Here is a 20,755-nt window from a genome sequence, read left to right as displayed (position 1 = left end):
TAAGCTTTTAACCAAGTCGAAAATAATGGAAAGCATAGGAGGGGAAAATGCATTTCTAATTGAGTATTCAAAATGAAGTCTGAAAAAGACATTAAGAGCATGGCTATTACTAAAACATTTTCTTTTGCTATGTAATAAGTTGAGCACTAACCAACAAAATAGAAACAAAAAATGAAGGAAAAGGAAAAAGGAGCCAAATGCAAGGAGTCTGATACACATGGCAAAAACTTCTATCACCTATGTTTCATAGTAAAAGACAGTTATTGTCATCTATACTCAGCTGTTAGATTGTATTTTAGGTTTTCCCACATTTAGTGCTAAATCACAGTCCCTCTGAAGTCTAGTTGATTTGAACTTCAAATGATTATAAAGTACACACACGATTATTACTTCTAGTCTATCCAGCTTGGGCAGATGGACTTGAGTTCAGGCCCCGCATTTTTAGGAACTGTCATGCTCTACTTGCCCTCCATTACATGCAAGGGCCAAATGCCAGTCTGTTATAGACACAGGTTAAAGCCTCATTGACTTCAGCTGAAGAGATTTCCCTGCCAGGGATTGATTCTTCACTCACTGGTGTCAATGGAAAAGCTGTCAAATATCAAATGAGAGCCCTGCCGTTTGACTGCCCATAGCTGAAATGGCATTCACAGCATTTTTCACTATGACTTGTATTTGTGTATCCCTCAACTCCAGAGTGTAGATGAAAGTAAGCTGCCAATACATACTGCAGACGCACTCAAACGTCGTGACAGTTTACAACCTCTTTCATCAAGGAACACACGCACTGGACAACTGTGGAACTATTTCTTTCTTTTTGGATGACAAAATTAAGGAAATTAGCATTCAAATTAATTTCTATCTAAGGTGGTACAATCTCCAGAGTCGTTAAACATGTGGTTCCTTTCTTTATCTAGCTGGTCTTTTTCAGCAGGGGGGAGAACTACCAGCCATTCTGCATTTTGTTCAATGTTTTCATTAGCAACATTTTAAAACAGGCTCTGTATCACGCTTTGCACAATGCATGAGAAATATAAACTGTGATAGCTGCTGCACAGAAAATTGAACAAATCTTCTGCAGGGAAACTATATTTTAATGATACACTGCATTTCACATGTGGACTGCAGAGCAACGTGCAAATGCTATTTAAGCATCACAGCACTACCATAAGGGCAGTAAGTATTACTCTATCTTCTACACCCTTAGATTGCTCTCACAACTTTCTTCTTGCTGATGGCCTGTTTTGACACCTGGCAGCAAAAGGGTACTGGAACCCATTTTGTTTCCCAGGAACAGTGTAAGTCCATTGGCTGCTTGCTTTAGCTACAGCTTGGAAAGGAATTATAAGCCTCCAATGTATTCAACTTCGGATATGCAGCCGTAGATACATTAACTCATCACACCCTCTCGTTGCTTTAGTTCTGTAAGCCAACATGTCGTACTGATGGCAGTGAAACATTAAATGCATTTGAAGTAGAAATGCAACTCATGTCCAAAGCTTTACATTGAGAATGAGCATCTGCAGTAGACAGAAACACTATGTAACATGCGAAAAATAGCCTACTCTCCCTAGGCACTATTCAAGAAGATCGGTATTCTGCATGGAGAGGCGTACTGTGCATTTTTCTTTTCAGGAAGCTTGAGTTTTGCTTTAGAAAGACACAGACTGAGCTCCTCTACTTCACTAAATGGACAGAAGCCCATTGAAATGAACTTAGCAGTAGTCAAACATGCCAGAACTTGACTTGTGTTGCGCACTGTTACAACAAACAGCAAAGACTTCATGATTTCATAATTTTGACAGAACAGTCTTTCAGGGGAAGAGCAGAAATTAATACTTTCAGGGAAGAGCAGAAAAATAAACTACATAGATTGATATCAAAATGATTTTGATGGATTTTTGTTCTTGTTTGTTTTTAAGGGCTTTTATGAAATGCTGTCTGTGAAATTATTCCCAATGTATCCTGCTCTACCTCCCTTGTAGTGAGCTTGGTATAATGAAATGCTGGCAATATCCAGTATAATTCAGAATTCACCCCACTGGGAATAATGAATCAGTATTCATGTCAAAGTAAATTTAGCACTGATTTTTAATCTCTTCATTGCTAGGAGCACAGTACAAATTCATAAATTTTAATTTTTATTTTACTTTAGTAAGTGTAATTACCTACAACATTTATAAATTAAAACAGTGTAAGAGAAAGATGCTGTCTTGATCAAAATTCATAACCTGCTTGTACTGGGCATTGGCTTTATTTTATATTGATCCTACCAAAGAGACAGATGATTTGATTGTGTAAAGGCTGAGGGAGAAATCACTACATTCATGGAAAGGTATAGGCCATATTAAAGCCATATTAAACCTGAGTTATTCTTTAAAACAGATAAAAATGAAGGGCCTTATAAGCTCATAAAGCAATGAAATCTGCGGGTGAAGAATGTATTTGCTTCAAAGTAATTGCCTCTCCCCTGCCTACTCAATGAACTTATTTCCTGCCCTAGTCCCTGACTATGGCATTTCTAAAGAGCTTACATTCAAATCAAGAGCATTTCAGGGCACTCTTAGCAAATAAGACCCTGCAGAGCCAATGCACTGTACTTTTCCCGCAATGTACAGATATGTGAGCTGGCTCACATACGAGCAGAAGAGGATATGGGATACAGGAGTCTTAACTCCAACAACAAGGAGCTATGCATAGACTAACTTTTATAAAAAAATAAAATTCAAGAGGATAATTAGCACGTGCATGGGTGATCTTCTTCTCATACCTAAGCTAGGTCATTTACAGCTGAGCTCACATATTTCCACAGTTCACTGTGGTTCACTGCGGACCATGAACGCTCCCCACCTCACTGCCCAGAAGCGGAGTGATACCAAAAGCAGCTCAGGCATCATTCTTGTTCTCTATTTTACACAGTCTAAACTAATTGGACCCTTCTATGCCACAGGTATTCCGTTAATAAATAATAATAATGAATTTTCTAGGTCAGAGGGAGACTTTTTTTTTCTGTCACGCACAGGTTTTGTGCTGAGTCTAGAAATAAAGTGTCCAAACTTCAAAAGGCAGCATTTCCGAACAGGAAAAAAACCCTTTCTGTAACCATACTGCTGGAGGCCAGAGACACATTAATCTCCCCTGACCAGTCTGTGACCTTCACTTAACAGGACCAGTAACTTCACAGTGAACAAGCAGGTGGGGTTATCTGTCACATAGCTTTCATTAAACACTCAGTAAATACATTCTTACCTTTATTTTTGTATTTTCTTCTCCCATTGTGACGCCACTGACCGCAAAATGCAGGGCTTACCCTTCCATTTATATTGGCTAGGAACAGCACTCCAGGAGTTATGAGACTGTAACTTAATTCTCGACTTTATTACAGACTCAATTCATGCTTTTGCATGATATATTTACACCCCAATTCTCTGTAATTATTAGGCACCTAAATCCTACTGAAATGTCAGAATCCCTATCAGGATCTAGGGCTTAAATTTCTTTATGCCTCAGCTCACTCTCACATGCCCACATCGTTGGTTAAAGAATCTATAGAGACAGGTAGCCTATGGATGCAGACTACAGGTTGCATTTGAACTGTAGTTTGGATTGTTTGGTGACAAAATTTAGCTTTGTACCTTCCTAACAACTAGGCTATCTTTGCAATATTCCTTTGTATAGGTTAGCACACCCACTAGCAATTTCCAATTGCCTTAACAAATGTAATATGATAATGGCATACCCTAGTCAAATAAGCTCCACACAGGCGGAATCTTCCAAAGGCTGGGAAGTCAGAGAAGGATTTACTTTGTTTTGATGGATTAAATAAAAGGGTCCCAGCAAAACAGACAGTAAAGCCCCTGTTTGCAGAGAGGAGATATTAACATAACGGACATCCCAACAAAATATGCTGAGACACTTGCACTCCGTTCTGAAACGTGGATAACTGGTGATCTTTGAAACTTCTTATCACTTGCAACACATAACAAGCAGCTGAATTGTTTCAGTGCAGAGCGCAGCTGCAGACTTCTTTATGAGATTTTTTTTTTGCCTAAAAATTGACTGCTGAAGATGATCTTCAGTGCAGTGGAGGACAATAAAACATTCATGGTTTACATCATATGGCTTATGCTTTGTTGCTTAATGCTGTAATGCCAGAGATGAGATTAAATTAGGCGCTGGACAGAAGAGGGAAATGGGTTAAGTATCTACATAGGTAACGGAAACAATGCAGAATCTGATTTAGTGAGAAGTGAATTACAACTACTATTAATAATGTATGCCTAGCTATTAACATAATGTTCTGTTATTTACCTGCTCCATTCATTGTGAAAATGATTTCTTTAGAAGTCATCCCTAATTTTCTTTACTTGTCCAAATATACATTGTGCTTTATCATGACTCAAATCCTTTCCTCTAGATTCTTCCCTGAAGATTTTGTTTTGTAAAACAAGAAAGCTGCCACAGTTTGTGCAAATAAACATTTACTTTGCATGTAGGTATGTTTATTCAAAAAGAAATGAAGCAAGGGTGAGGAGAATATGCCAAAGTGAAATAAACCTGCAGGTCACATTACTAAAACATTTTCACAGACCTTGAGGAGTTAGGAATTATTTGTTGGCTATCTATATATCCACAAAAAAAGCCACACTGAACACTTTAGACTCACCTTTGCATTATTATATTTAATATTTTTAAAGAACTCCTGCTTAGAAAACAAATAAGATTAGTAATCCACATACCTAAGATCACAGATGATGATTCTTCTGTGAATGTATTTTTGGACCAATTCAGGAAGAAGCTGAGTACAAGCTCATTCTGAAAGAAAACAAAAATACTTCAGGGAACATCATATGTTGTGCTTTCTTCCTTAAATTAATTCATTTAGAGCAGATTGCTAGTAGGCTTCTAACGTATATATTAGAATTAGCAATAATGGGAAGCCTTTCCCCTCTGATCACGGGCAGGAAGTCCTTACTGCTGTTATGCTGCTTTGGGATAAAACCAAGGACCTAACCACTTCTGAAGGAAATGACTTCTGCCGAGGCAGAAGGACTGGGAGGACAGTGCTGCCCCTTATCACTGGCTCAGGGAGGCTTTGCTGCTGCCTACCTGGCTCCTTTCTATCAACATACTTTCAAATAGCAGTGTGCCAAGAGGGCTATATATTTGCATTCTTACTTGATCTGTGGTGTTTCAACACACATATTAGCAGCAGCAACTGCTTTTACAGTGAAATAAACGCAGGAGAACACCTTTACTGTGTAGTCAGCATGAATTTCACCCTTGGCACAAGACCAGCTCCTGACATCTGACCTAATCTGTAGCCTCCCTTAGGCTTAGACATCGCACATACCTTGCACGGGGCTTAATCAACACTGAACAGGTCCTTACAGAGTTAACTCCTACCGGAGAGCAATGGGGAATGAAACGGATGATTTTATTTCCCATCCTGCTAAAGGAGTCATCCACCTTATGCACTGCACTATAATTTTTATTTTTATGCAGTGACCTGTACTGTTCTAGTGAACATATATAACAGGTAGTTGCACCCAGCTTTAGGGAATTAAAACAATAAACCTGACCCCCAGATTTGAGTATTGTGCAAGGCAATAAAAATATGAATTCTGAAATGAACCCTTATGATTCTGAATCAAAGGTGAACAGTTATTGCATTTCATTAGCTTTTTCATAAAGTTATATTTCAGAATGCCCATTTTTAACACAGTTAGAATTGCTACATTCATACTGATGTTACTTGGACTGACACTGTAACAAATGGGCTAAAGAAGAGACTTTTCAGATTCTAGCATTAAAATGTCACCATTGTTTTTTTTCCAGGCTACAGAAAATAATATGTCTGTTATCAACAGGATGTACTTCATGTAGCATTTGTCTTGTTTCAGTTTGACAAGATGTGGCACGATTTGTGCAAGACAAAAAAAAAAAACTCGAAATGGAAGGGGTTAGTGACAAATGCAGCTAGTGAGCAGTTAACATCTGGGTTAGACAGAGGAACAAGGTGAGTATGTTCAGTACGGAGATAAGATTCAGCAATTTGGATTTATTTTAGCAGTTGCCTTTTATTATTCATTCTACTGTTTGGAATTTTTCATCCCACACTGATATTTTATTTTAAAAAAAGAACAGAAAAAAATCAACCGAAAAGCTTATTTTCCTTGAACTGAATCACAAATCATTAAGCTATTAGCAGTGTAAATAGCTGCCCATTCTGAGCATTATCGATTATTCTCTCGTCTCATGAGGCTAGTTTATAGGGAAAGCCCATACACCTGCTTCAGGCTGTGGCAGCTTTAACTAACAGGGTTATTCTCCGTGGTCCGCATTTGCTCTTTCAGCACAAGTCCCAAGTGTAGGAAATCTCAGGGGTTGAAAGAGTATATTTTTGGCAGCGCGGCCTTTACCTGACAGCATGAAAATAAGCAGAGAAACTTAAGTAGCCTTTCTAGTTCAAACATCTTGAGAGAAGTAGGCAGGAGGTGGAAGGAAGGATACACTAACTGACTTGAAAGAGAAATAAAAAATTCTGTACTGAGCAGCTTGGTGTTCTGCTTCCTCTCTGCTCACCCCTTCAGCAATAAGCAATGATACATGTAATAGTGAACAGAAAGGTTAGTAAATGGGCGGTGGGGGGATTATTTCAGGTGATAGTTCCAAATTCTCATTTCTAAAGGAAATAGCATTCTGAAAAAATGACAGTTTAAAAACACAAGTGGAACTGGTGCAAAATCTTACATTCAGGCATGAACATGATGGGCATATACACTGCTGGTGCCACAAGGCTCATTTCAAAGCATTCCCTGTCTGTGCATCTACTGTACTCAGCCAGATATTGAAGCACGTGGGGAAGCAGCAAGGCTAATGATGGCAAATGGAAAAGAAAAAAAATAATTCAACAGGTCAGGTTACAGGGACAGATTTTGCAACTTATCCAGGGCAAAGTGCTTCAAAAGGCACAGAGGTGATCTGCTACATGTTTGTGGCAATAGGCACTTTGTACCCTGCTACTCACAAGTCAGCAATTGCACCCTGAGCTGAGTAAGTCTGCCTACTGCAGGACAGCACCAGTTAGGTTTCCTTCAGCAAAGTAAATACATTCTTGAGGTCATCCTTAGTCAGCAGACCACCAAACCGCAAACCAAACTTTCAGCTGATTCCTAAATCCTGTTGAAGTCAATGGGACTTCAATCAATGGGACTCCGGTCAACAGGGCTGAAGCATACGTTTAGAGTTAAGCATGCATCTATTCATATTGCTAAATAGAAGCAGACATATCAGAGCCTTAAATGTACACATGATCAAAAGTGTTTGGCAAATTATTTTGGTGGACAGACTCTGCTTCTAAATAAGCACTTGCTACTGCAAAGACATGCGCCCACAGGTGGGAATCTTAGAGACCCTGTGACAATCTTGGCAGATGGACAGGCACCAAAGATGGCCACAAACATCCACCTACCTTTTCTCTCCCGGAATTATTACCTTCAACTCAGCAAATGGAAATTAAATTCCCTAAGACACTATCTGTATTGGGATATTTAGGAAACCCTCCTATCACATGTCTAACTACTCTTACCTAATAAGAAAACAATCTTCAAAATGTAATTTTTGATATTTTTCCAGATCAGCCAAAAACACTAAGCTGTTGGGGAGCACCCAGGTATGTAGGGGCACATCAGTGTTGTGCTGCTTAGAAATCATGGTCTTTATTCAGCCATTAAGCTCAAAAGGGACACATTTCATCTTCATTTACACTAGGATACAACTGAATTATGCAATTTCACTGGCCTCAGGGGAGCTGGTACACAGGCCTGCACTGCTGTAGCACAGCAGAATATGTCTAGCGCTTTCCATTACATTACAGCCTAACTAGAAAAGCACTCTGCTGTTAGGGAAACACAGACAGATTTCTGGCCAGATTCAATTTTGTTCTGAAGAAGAGCCTCTCCTGTCCCTTCAGCTAGCTTTTCAACTGCGTTAAGAGTACATTTGGAGTCAGAGAACACCCATGCACCAGTTATACTTTAACAGGATGGAGAAGCAGCAGCAAAGAAATAAACCAGAAAAAGCTGACCTTGCTGCAGATATTCTATCTTCAGGAAAGGACAGGGGAAAAGAGAAGACTTTGAACCCTCCCCATTTTGGCTCTGCTTGACATCTGCCTGCAGGAGTACATGAGAGTTTAAGGGACCCCCGCACCTCAGACGCACTTCATGTTCACAGTGTTAAGTAACTCCATATGAGGACTGCTGCAGCTATTTTCTGATCTCTGTAAATCCAGAGTAGCTTCAGTGAATAAAATACAAATGAAATATGGGAAGCCCGATATCAAACTTGATTACTTTTGTAGCGTAAAACATTAGTCACTCTAGAGCAAGGCTGTGGGCCTGGTTTTCACTGTATGTTTGAAAATGAGTGCATGCTATTTACAATCATTCCATTTACATCCACTTTAAAGCTTTTTTACCCAGCCACGGTGTAAGAGACTTTGCCTATAAGTGACTATAAAGCTGTTTATGGCATATACCCATATCTGATACACTGTCAATGTTTGCTTATCTGCTTGCACTAGGTTTACCTTTGACCTCAAAGTTTTTAGAATGATAATTTGGATACTTACAAAGAACATTTGTATAGAGGCAAAAGCCAATAAACCTCATTTCTTTCTACTGGTTAGCCTACTGTGCCCTTGTGCTTTTTATGACTTTTGCCATGTCCCCACCCACCCCTAAAATCCAAGCCCACCACACTCACACCCAAACCAATCTATCTGCAAGATGTGGGACAAATAATGCATGTTTATTTAAGGCTGTGTATTTTTGCAAGATCAGTATGTACATCTACTGTCTTTGAGCTATGCTATCAATAACAGCATCCACACATTAAATGCCACTTCATTTAAGTGATGAGAGATGGGGAAGTTATCCTCAGAGAGTTACAGCCTGGCTGATCGTATCAAATGCACAGGTTTGCTACATGAAACATTGCCTTATATTCAGTTGTGTATTTCTAATTTTTTATTTGTAATGCCCAAGCCAGGTGCAACTTGTCCTTTCAAGATAAGCAAGAACAAATTCAACTCTGTCAATAGCTAAAAAGCTGCTGCTTGACACCAGGGCTAAGAGCTCACTCAATTAATGGAGCCTTACCTTGCTTACCTTGTCCCCAGGGAGTGTGCAACCCTATAATACAGCATTAAAATGACAATCCACTAGGGCAGCCCTAATTTACATGATATGTTCTGGGGTTTGGACTGCAATATCTATTCAGCCCATCACTCAGTTGAAGAGTGAAATAGAAAAAAAATGTAAAAGCAGCTGGCAGCAGCTGCCCTTTGTCATAGATTTGATTTATAGTGTGATAATGTGTAATTTTGTCTTCCTCCATATTTCCAACCTTCAATTTATTGTCTCTTGATGCTTCACCTATGTGTTGTGGCACCGCTCGGTTATTCTGTCATTTAATGAAGCAAAACTCCAGGAGTCTAAACACTGTCAAATACGTTGTCAGGTTTATCCTGTCCTAGAAGACCCAGACAATCCTACACATGCAGCCAACCAATCAACCAGTCAGCAATGGTGCAACTGGTGTGAAACTAAATATTCTTATTCTTCTCACATAGATTGCCAATGATTTGATGGGAGTAGAACAAAGCTAAAAGTGATGTTGAAACCTCTTTCTTGATCCTGTCCTAAGTGATTCAATCTGAAAATGAAGGTGCATCAGTATTTGCTAAATACCTAATTTAATTCCTGCTCGGAGGCAGAAACTTACTGGCTGCAATACATCACAAAAGAAAATTCAGTTGGCATTATTTATGAACTTTGCATTTTAGTGACTGATGTAAAGAATATAGCTTTTTGTTCAAAGGTATTGCCTGACTGTAGTTATTTATAACTGAGTGTTAACCTGGATTTAAAAAAAGTGCTCCTCTACTAGGCAGCTCTTCAACGCATGTCTAAAAGGAAGTCAACAAACAAGGCTCGTGGTTAAAGTAAACCACGGGCTTAAAAACTGCTTTGCATTGGAGTGGGCATAAGCACATGTTTAGTTTTAAACTAGCCCCACAGCAAATACCTCCATCACCTAATGTTTCTCTGTTTACTGGGTCTGATACTAAAACTCAGTGATGGAGAAGGATGGTTTGAAGTTTCTGTTCTTTAAAGAAGGGTTTAAAGAAACATTTAATTCTTATTCAAGCTACAGTACAAATGAGAAGGCAGCTATTTTCCACCTCTTCTCCTTCATTCAAACCATTTAGCAGAATGTCAGTGACATTCTGACCTACTCTTAATCATAACATAATTTTCATAATCAGAACTTAGTCTGGACTGAAAAGCACACACTTAAGGCATGACTCAGGAAGGATTCTGTATGTAATCTAATTCTTTTTTTATTTCTAGGATTTTTCATTACTTAATTGGTAGAACCAATTTTCCAGTTGGTCTTGTGGGGGCTGGACTAAACTTTTCAGAGCTGTAAAAGGTGGTCCATTGTGTCTACTCAATCAGAGCAATGTGTTTGCAGTGGTAGCAAGGGTAGTTAATAATGAAATAAACACTCATCCTTTTTTTGTACAATCTCAGACCATACCTCAGGGTACCACCCAGCTAAAATACAATTCAGCAGAGAGAAATGATTATGTCAAGAAAGACCAGGGAACCCTGTTCCACAGGCATCTGCTCTTACAAGGTTTCTTCAAAAATTTCTGAATTAATTATTTATTACTACATAATTTTACTATTTCATTGGAATGACATTTTGGTAATGCTCAGGAACAGATATCTCACTAAAAGGTTTAGACCAAGCTTCCTATTAGTTTCAGGAAAAGGATAAATTTGACTGGAAAATTGTCCAAGGCATGAAGAAAGAAAAGAATGATTGTATTTATTTTTATCAAGAAAGCCTCCTATCTTGGCTTTCTGCTCACAGTAAAACCAAGCAGACAACATGACACTTTTAAAAAGAAGAAGGAAAAAAGGACACTAAAAGGAAAAGTAAAAAAGAGACCTTCTGCTGTGAATACAAAGGAAATTACCCACTGACTGGTCTCCTTGTTCAAAGTGGGTCAGAATACGTCAGTATTTTCTAAATTTCTCACATCTCCCAGCAGGAGAGGCATATTGAAGTAAAAATCATGATGCGATGTTTGTGGAGTGCCAATAATTTTAAAGGTTATCACCAAGAATTACTGGTTAGATATGTGGTGGTCAGCAAGATGATTTCCAGACCACAATAGCACTCTACAGAGGAAAACAATCTGCTCTTTACCCCATGTATTACCATGCCTTCCACATCTAGCACAGCATTAGCTATACACACGTCTGAGCTATACACACTCCTTAGGAAACAAAGCTGTTTTCTCCTCGTGGTTCATGGGTACGGTCTATACTAGACTTGAACTGTTTGTTTTCCGTAACTAAACAGTGCCTAACTGAACAGTCCAGCATGCCTATATGAGCCCCACTGGAGGGTTTAGAGCAATACCAGCGTATATCTCTGAACAGACCTGTTCATATCACCCTCTGAAGTCCCTATTTCGTCTCCGTGACCCAACAGCAACCTAGCTGGAGAACGTACCTGACTCAGCTTACGCACACTGCAGGATCATAAAGGGAAGAGGAAATGAATTGGTAAGCCCATTACAAGCTAGTGCGTTCCAGCTGGTTATTAGGCCATTTATAGACCACTGAACAGGAAGGAGAGGAGAGCTTCTGTGTGAGACTGAAAAGTGTGTTTATAACTATCCCAGGGCTTCAAGCAGTCTAATTTTTCAACCATAGGCTTTGCTTCTACACAGCAGTGCTTGGCCCAAATTGAAAATTCATGTACCTTAACAGCAGCCCAGAGCACAGCAGAAGATACAGAGCTCTTCATTTCTAGGTCACTGACTTATATCTGTTTTTCTCGGCTGTGACCAAAAGGTGCTACTGTAAAACAAGCTCATGACCCTAACTTGAGTGACATAAAAACTACACAACAATTAACCTCAACCTGTGTCGTTTATTTGCCAAGTCAGTCAAGGGAGCCAAGCTCCCAAGTCAACTCTCTTTGTTAAACTAAGGGTAACTCCCTGACACAGATATGATCTGTCTTTGGAAATCTCCATTTCAACTCAGGACACAGAATTTTTATTAATAACAACAACAAGAGGCCTGTTCGTTTTACACGTGGATAATTTCCTCTTTAACCTTGGTTATGTAATCACAGCTGGATAAGTTATATAGTTAGGTAGAAAACATTTCTTCCCATCCTGCAAGATGTTTGAAATTTTAAAGAAAAAAAATCCTGTTCTACCCTCCTCTTGGCCTTCTTAGACTAAGGTCTATGCTGCGAAAGCAAACTAGCTCGAGTGAGTCCTACGACCCTTAGGCCAAGGGACACGACATGACTCTTCTGGCACAGGCACCGGCTCTCTCCTAGAGAACATGCCAAGAGTGAAAGAGCAAGGATTACTGCATGCGGTCATGCCTTGGCTCCCTTTAGTTTACTAGGAAATATGTAACCATCAAATCTAATGTGATCACCTTTGTCTCCTGCCTGCCAGACAACTTTCCTGACAATCGTTGGACACTGCAAGAACACTTCTTTCTCTCAGACCCTGGTGCCACAACAGTAATTGACTGTTCAGCTTCTGGAGTGATGCAGTGGAATTATTTTAAACCCTGGGAGGGTGTGTGGGGCCTGTTGGATGCTCCAGGCCCCAGGTTTTATGGCCATCACAGTGCATAGGCTTTCTGCTGGGCCAAGCAATGACGAGTCAGTTACTATTGCAGCTTTCCACCTTGAAACAGGAGGAAAACATCAACTCCCAGAAAACAATAATGAATTAAACATGAGAAAATACCAATTTGAATGGATACAATGTATCATTCTGATCATATTGAAACACTTTGATTTTGGTCTTGTGTTTGCAAAATAATTTTTCTACATGTTAACTTAAATTTTGAAACAAAGTAATGCTAGGCTGAAACAATGGAACTTTTCTTTTAAGAACTGTCAAAATCAGACTTTTCCATATTTCAGAACTTACCCCCTTTTTAGACATTACATTCTTCAGAACCAACTCTTTACTGTCAAAAATTCAGTGAATCACCACTTTTGCTGAGGAAGGTAAGTTATTTTGAAAAATACCCTGCAGGTTCTAACAAACTGTTTTTCAGTCAGTCTTATCTTTGTCTTCAAGCCTGATGAATGCTACGATCGTTCTGTCTCAAAAGGGCTATATAAGGAGTAGAAGTGTCACTTGTGTCATTTATTTTTTTAAATGAGGATGTGGAAAAACTTCCTGATTCTTTTGATACACTACCACTAAGAGTAATATATGCTATCATTACCAAAAACAAATACTGGAAGTGCTCACATTAGCCAGTTTCCTGGATCCACTTAATAACTGCTTCAGATAGAGATTCAAATCCTTCACTCTTTTATGTTCAAGACCTGGAAAAGGTAAATGCTGCGAGTGGGGAAACCTGCAAAAAAGAATATTTGTAAGTTTTGCTTACTTCACTTTTACTTACTCTTGCAATATATTTGCTGAAAATATTTCCAACACTACTTTACAAAATAATATTGACACTTTCTAAGAGCTTTTGTGGGAAGCGGAAGGGAAAGTGTAATGTCCAGAAGATAACTTACTGCTCAATTCTGGTCCTTTTCCTCTAATAATTTGCTGACATTCTCTTTCATAGCCTACCCCTTTTTCTGTCTAAATCACTAAGGTTTTTTACAAAAATGTATTAAAAAAATCACAAAAGCACTTATTTGCATTTTCCAGCGTCTAACTCCCTTTTGAAAAATCTGACCCTTTTCTGATCCCAGGAATGCAGTACCACCTCCATTTTTTCACTGTGCACACTACAACAGATCTCTGATCTCAGCCCAGAGTTCATGCTATACAGGCCCCTACTTTATATTACTGAATGACAAAAGTCTTGCAGCAACAGTGTAACATTTTATGAATGCATTTTTGCTTGCCTTTTTTTTCAGCTCAGCTATTTAGAATGTAAACAAGCTTTTCAGAGCAGGTCCCTCATCCCATGTGTAATTTCAGACACTACTATAATAAAAATAATTTATGAACATAAATTATCATTACAGTAACAAAATCAAATCTAACAAAAGCAGTAATAACAGTAATAGTAATAGTAATATACTTGCAGGATTTTTATTAACAATAATTTCATTCGGTTTTAGTAAATAAACCACGTATGAACAGAGTGGTCTTGCGTCAACTTTCAAATGCTGTGATGACTGAAAATGTCAAAGCCCCATTTTCTTCACTTGAATCATCTTTGCATTTTTCAAGACAATGCATGTCGTTATCAGTTAAAAGGTTAGATTTTAAATAATACATATAATTGATTTATATTTACCTTGACCTGACAAGGACTCTTTCTCTCTCAGGCTGTATAAGCATCAGAAAAGCTACCTGTGTTAAATTGCATGTAGTGGGTTTTGTGACATTGCTTACTGATATTGAGATGGTTAAACTAATATTATGCTTTATATCCTCTGAACTCTATGATTTAGAACAGTGGGAGTTTCGACCCGGTTGTATTTCATTTCACATCTCTACTGTAAACACTTAACAGTGTCTGGTTTACAAACCCCTTTTTTCTGCTATAACGTTGTTTATCCAGCAGGTCTCAAAAGATATCTGAAGGCTTCGGACAAATGACTAAAGAGCCAGCTACCAGTGCAATGCACTGAAAAGAGACACTTGGCTGGCCTTTTGAAAGCCTGCTGGTCAGATCCTACTCTGAACAGGTTTTATCCAATTCCACAGCTCAGTGATAAGATGTCATCAGCTTTTCAAAGGCCAGCCAAATAACAGCACATGGAGCACTGGATTCCCATCCCTAGAGACAAACATTGGCCAGCTCTGCAAACCACCCAGCTGTAAAAATGGCAAACAGCAGCCTCACCTAGTGAAAAGGAAAATGACCTAAGATGATTAACCCACAGTTTTTGTCACCAAGAGATTTGAGGTAATTAGATTTTATGAACTGTAATTAGAGCTATTCTTTTTTTTTTCTTAAGTTTGTTTTGTAACAGAAGGCCTTTTATGAAGAGAGTACTGATTAACAAGATATTGTAATTCCTTCTAGGAGAGAACAGAGCTTTACCTATTTTCTGCAACACTTCTGAGGAAAGCACTGGTATATCATAGCTTGCAATTAAAATGGTAAGGGACCAGGATGATAGCAGCACATTGCATGTATAGCCTTTTGGTTATTTTTTTCTGCAGCACTGAAATATTAGGGCTCAGTTAGGCACTGTACAAATGAGCAGTGAGAGACAATTCTTGCCTTAAGAAATTACAGTGCTAGAACATATCATGGGAAAGGGGAAATGACATGACCCAGGATCATGAAATACATCAGCTGCACAGCTAAAAATAGAGCCACGGTCATCTAATAGCTATACATAGCCTCTGAATGTTTTGGTTTCCTCCGGGTGCACAAAAGCATGGCTTTCAAGAGATGGTAGCAAGGCTCTATTTGGAAGCAGCTTAAAATTAATCAGACTCAGTAAGACAAAGAGGGGACTCTAGCTGTAAAATGTAGGACCTCAAAAGATGGATCCTAAGTACAGTGATCAAACTGAGAACACATATATGCATTATCTTTAACTTCAGGCAAACTGCTGATTGATGGCATCCATAATTCTCTGCTCCAGTGAAGGACAATATGAGCCTTGTAGTGCTCAACACTTCTTTAAAATTCATGCTATTGCTGGATTGCACCTGTGGCTGAAACCAGCTTCCCAGTTGCGCACACACTTGTGTTAGAAAAGGTTGGGTTTCCAAGCTGATTTTGAGCTTTGCATGTATTTTAAGTAGATCTGAAAAATACAAACATGTGCTATGCACACACTTCCTGAATATCAAATTAAATTTCCTACTAACTAGTTTTCTGTGTATAAATTATTTCACTTATATGCTGTGCCGGGTGAAAAAATTTTTAGCATTCTAAAGAACAACAATTAAATACAATTCATATTCTGTGTACAGCCAAATTAGAGGAAAGGTGCCAGAGTGCAAAGGCTTGCATGGGGCAGCTGTGTTCTGACTTATAAATAAGACCTGAATAGTTGAGTGCCAAGAGTAAAATTTCAGATGCTGAGAAGTCACAACTTCTGTTATCAGTTTCATTTGATATTGCCAGCATTTAGCACCTCTAACAAGCAGAATCATACGGTATTATTTCCTCCTAATGCAACATGAATGTATACAATTTCATGAAGAAATATAACGGAGTAACCAAGTCCTTTCAGCTAGCAGTTCCAATTATTCTTGTAATGTTAGACATTTTACTTTTAAATCATATATTTTCAAACTCATTTTGTGGTTGCATTATGGAATAAGGCTTTTGCCTTCCTTTGAAGCATCTGGAATTAGCCAATGCTGGAGGCATGTACCACAAAGACCATTTAATGGTCTGATATGGTATGGCAGTTCCAGTGATAACTTCCTATAAAGAAATTGTTTTTTATTATTAGAATAAAAGCAAGAATACATGAAAAGACTGAAACTGACAGAACTCCATTAAAAAAACAAACCAAAACTGTTTAGCGTTGATGAACATTCACTTAAAGACACATCATACATGGAATTTGCTTAACACAATCTTGGGAGACAAGATCATATAGTGACAGGTTATTTTTGGGACCGAACTTCAACAATAAAATTCTGAAGCTCTTAAACACAGCCTCAGTAACTGTAGATTAACTTTCTGTAGTTCTGGAACTCTCTTTTATATTTAAAATATTATGAATTTATTAAAGGTAGATTTTTTTAATGTGAAAAATGGCTAGTACTATTTTTGAAAATCACTACAGGCTTTCGGAGGTCTATATATTTCTAAAAAGAAATAATCATCTCCTTTAAAGGTCTGTGCTCACAGAAAAAAATATCATAAATAGCTACATGTTAAATATTTTTCTTTACCACCTAATAGTTAGGGTATGAATGGGTCCAAATCAAAACAATGATTCAAGTACTTTCAGTGTTTAGTGAAATCCAGATTCTGACAAACTGTTGCCCACCAGTTCATACGGACCAGTCATAATCAGTCAATCTGGAGTAAGTCAATTAAAATTCCCTTAGGTAAGGGAAATATTTGCTAAAATTAACCAATCTCAAGCCATTTAACTGAATGCCTCTCACAAACTTGGGGGAACATCAAATTTGGATCTGAAATTTGTGGCCTTAATATTAAGTCAAAACTATGGTGACTATGACTATTTATTTCAGTTCAAACAAGAAAGAGCTTTCTATTTTTCATGCATATCACTTGAATCTCAGCATGGTTCAAGTAGACTGCTTGTCTTTTTGGCTGGTTTTACGTTTACTGTAGTTTGAGCCTGAAGAGGGACTTGCATTATGTGAGTCAGTATAACTGTTTAAGAGAAGACTATTTTGTTCTCAGTGGTATATACAGTATAATGTATGTGATAGTTGTAATATACATAACATTGATACTATCAAAGTCATGGAAAATGATTATATAAGGAAAAGATGTTTGTTTTACGTAAAACAGAAATAAGTCAGGACTCACTGACTTAAGAAGTTGTGAGGACAACAGCTGAGAAGATTCAAAACAGGAATGGACATGTGCATGGATAAACAGGAATATTCAGAGTAATTGAAACTAATGACATCATATTTTTCCACGGACATTCAAATGAATGATGCAAGGCATAGAGTAATGTTTGGAGGGGTCAGAACAGGTAAGATCATCAAACATGTCTCACTTGGGGAGTACATGCATCTGTTCATAAAGAAGCTGATCATGCCTGCCAGTGTCAGAGATCAGCTTGTTTTTGTTCTTACCCAGTGTGAACGTTCCTATATTGCCCTAATATACTGATCTGGCCAGGAGTTTTGACCAGCACCATGCAAAAATAAAGGCTATTAAAGGCTCTATCATGCTTTTAATGAAGTCAATACCATTTACCCTTTGATTTCAGAAATAGCTGTGTTAGGCCCACAGCTGTTCCATCTGTTTCCCTCTTCCTCACCCCTCTCCATTAAAAAGGGAATAATAAAATATATAAAAGTCAGACGGTCACAATAGTCTATGATTCAGTTTCTTCTAGAATGAATAAAAGGCTTGATAGAATATGTTGTATTGCCTTTGTGTTTCTAAAAATACATCTGCTATACATTTTCTCACATTTTTATCTGCGCACAGAGGAAACTATTTAGCAGCAGAATAACATTCACTAATATGCTGCCTTACTCTGGGAGGGTATGTGATGGAAATTGCTTCTGGAGACAGCTGTGAAGTTTTGAGAACTGGTCGAATGATTTTTCCACAAAAGTGACCACATTGCAGGTTTGCACCACCTGGACTAGATACAGCTGTAATGAGAAGAAAGGAGAAGCAGAAAAGAGAAATGATCAGAGAGATACATTAAAAAAAAAGTACAAGAGAAAATATAGGGTGGTTTTAACAAAGAAAAACCTTTCTTTAATGTAGTGCCAAGTGCCAGAGAATTCAGTCTGTAATTTATAGTCTTTGCTGTATAGAAAGAGAAACTTGCCTGGATAGCATACAACTCAAACACTGAAAGATCACTGCAGTGTGTGAAAACTAATAATGCACCATTAAAGCATCATATAACAGCCCCCAATTTCTATTAGGCTTCCTAATTTTGTGCCATGCTTTCCTTCTGGATGCTTTAATTAGCTCTTGATTTATTTTTCACTACAGGGCAGGAACTGTTCTCCTTAATGGCTCCCTGCTAATAGCTGTCTGCCTGGTGTTATTTCTCTCCAGAATCTCATTGCTTATGGCACTGCTGCTTATCCTGTGATCCTTCCAATACGGCACAATCACATCTTATATAACAGTAGAGGGAGAGTATGTAAGCTCATGGAAGAGTAGTTAAAGATCAAGGTAAATGAGGGCAAGTTCAGAAAATAATACGTACGGAGTGAGGCTTTTTGTTGAACCCTAAAACGGTTGCTCTTGCAATTGCTTTCTCTGCGTCCAGCACGATCCATTCTTGGGGAACAATCTCCGGAGCTGCAGGCTTGGCAGAGCCTGTCACTGACATCTGTACAAGTATGTGGATCAGGTTATTGAGTTTGACAGGAAAGCACTCCAAACTTTCCTTTATTTTCCTGAAAAACAAATGAATAAAACAGAAAGAAGAGGCATTAATGATGCATCTCTTGTTTTTCCATTTCTTGACCCTTGGTTTCATGCATGCAAAAACCAAAAAACCCCAAACCTAAAACCTACCTCACAGGAACACGTACCTGCATTCACACCAGCCACCACTATTTCAATCAGCCCTTGAGCTTCACTGCTCTGGTGAATGCTCTTGCTATAGGCCACCAGATAGCTTACCTTGGGGTAGTTATTCTTCACGGACTGGATACACACTAGCCTTCTTTCAGACACTAGAGAGAGTCAGAACGTTTCCATATATATTTTGAGGAATTCCATGGTGGAAGACCATGGGGTCCCTTCAATAGCAGGGGAGAGTGTCTTAAAAGACGCTCTGAAAAGAGTCTTAACAGTGCTATCCCTGTGGAGCTGCGTAAGATGAAGAAAAAATTTAGAAAGTTTCCCCCTGTGCCATCTTTCCCCATTTCATCGCTGTGCGAGAGGAACCAGAACACACTTCTAACTTCCTACAGCTTTGAGATCCTTCATCAGAAAAAGGCACAATAGATAGAAAAATAACTAAATATACATATAGATACATAGTGTGAATTTCTCTTAACATCAGAATGAACTCTACTTGAGAAATAACATGGCAAGATAATCACTGGTCTTTAAAGAGTAAGAAGTAATACTCATTAGAAAACACTTGCCTTGTTGAATCCAATTGCTGGTTAAAATCTATTGAATCCAATTGCTGGTTAAAATCTATTTATCTTGTGACACCATTTCTTTTCTCTTTCTCTGCTTATTTCTGCAGCTCTCTGAAGAAACTGCATAGATTTTGATGTTATAAAACAACAACCCATTAATTTCATGCTCTATAGTATCAGAACGCTACCGCACAGATTTTTTTTTTTCTATTTTGACTATATCTAGCTTGCTTAGCCAGGGGTACATTAAGGGCTGACATACCCTTAATCACCTAATCACCCCATATTTAAAGTTAATCAAATGTGTTAATTGTCATTTTAATTAGGCATAATCAAGGCCTAATTTTCATGATCTCAGACATTGTGACTAAAGTCCATAGGCTTCACAGCTGTAAGCATACCAAAAAGAACATTTCTACCTGCAGATAACCCCCACAAGCGTGAGATTTCATTCACAATACTGTGCAAATTTATCCTGTAAAAATTAGGCATATTAAACTGAGTGAGGGTGGAGGAAATAAGATGTATATATTTTTTCTTAATGTAGTACAAGACAAGTTATCTCTGAATGGATTCAGTTAATTATCCTAACTATTAATTACATTCTCCAAAAACAGATACACACAGATTATATAATAAATGTAACAAATTAACACTCAAACAGAAAACAAGAAAATAAATCTCAATTCAGAAAATTAGTAGAAAATCAATACAATGCTAATCAGTTAGGCTGCATCTGAAGTAAACTTTTCTTTTTTAGCTGCTACATATTTGATTCAATGTGTAGTTTAATCGCTTGCTAAATCACTGGGCCATGATTTAGCTTACAGACTTTGTAACTTGCCCACACTATAGCAAAGCAGGACAATCTGTGATATTACTATAAGAGGTATATTAATTTTACAACTA

General features: G+C 38.1%; 1 protein-coding gene across 2 annotated transcripts in view; it reads right to left on the bottom strand.

Annotated features, from left to right (window-relative positions):
• PIK3C2G (phosphatidylinositol-4-phosphate 3-kinase catalytic subunit type 2 gamma) overlaps positions 1 to 20,755 on the bottom strand; it is a 307,338-nt gene that overhangs the window by 28,399 nt on the left and 258,184 nt on the right. For both annotated transcript variants that reach the window (XM_068948368.1, XM_068948374.1), the window contains 4 exons: positions 18,955 to 19,147; positions 18,261 to 18,382; positions 13,379 to 13,487; positions 4,740 to 4,815 (listed from right to left, as the gene is read on the bottom strand). In XM_068948368.1, the coding sequence (XP_068804469.1) occupies positions 4,740 to 4,815; positions 13,379 to 13,487; positions 18,261 to 18,382; positions 18,955 to 19,147 (500 nt within the window). The remainder of the gene's footprint in view (positions 1 to 4,739; positions 4,816 to 13,378; positions 13,488 to 18,260; positions 18,383 to 18,954; positions 19,148 to 20,755) is intronic.

Source organism: Struthio camelus, chromosome 1 (genome assembly GCF_040807025.1).
Source record: "Struthio camelus isolate bStrCam1 chromosome 1, bStrCam1.hap1, whole genome shotgun sequence".
NCBI lineage: Eukaryota > Metazoa > Chordata > Aves > Struthioniformes > Struthionidae > Struthio > Struthio camelus.
Note: the sequence above shows the minus strand (reverse complement) of the source record. Positions and strands in the feature narration are given on the sequence as shown.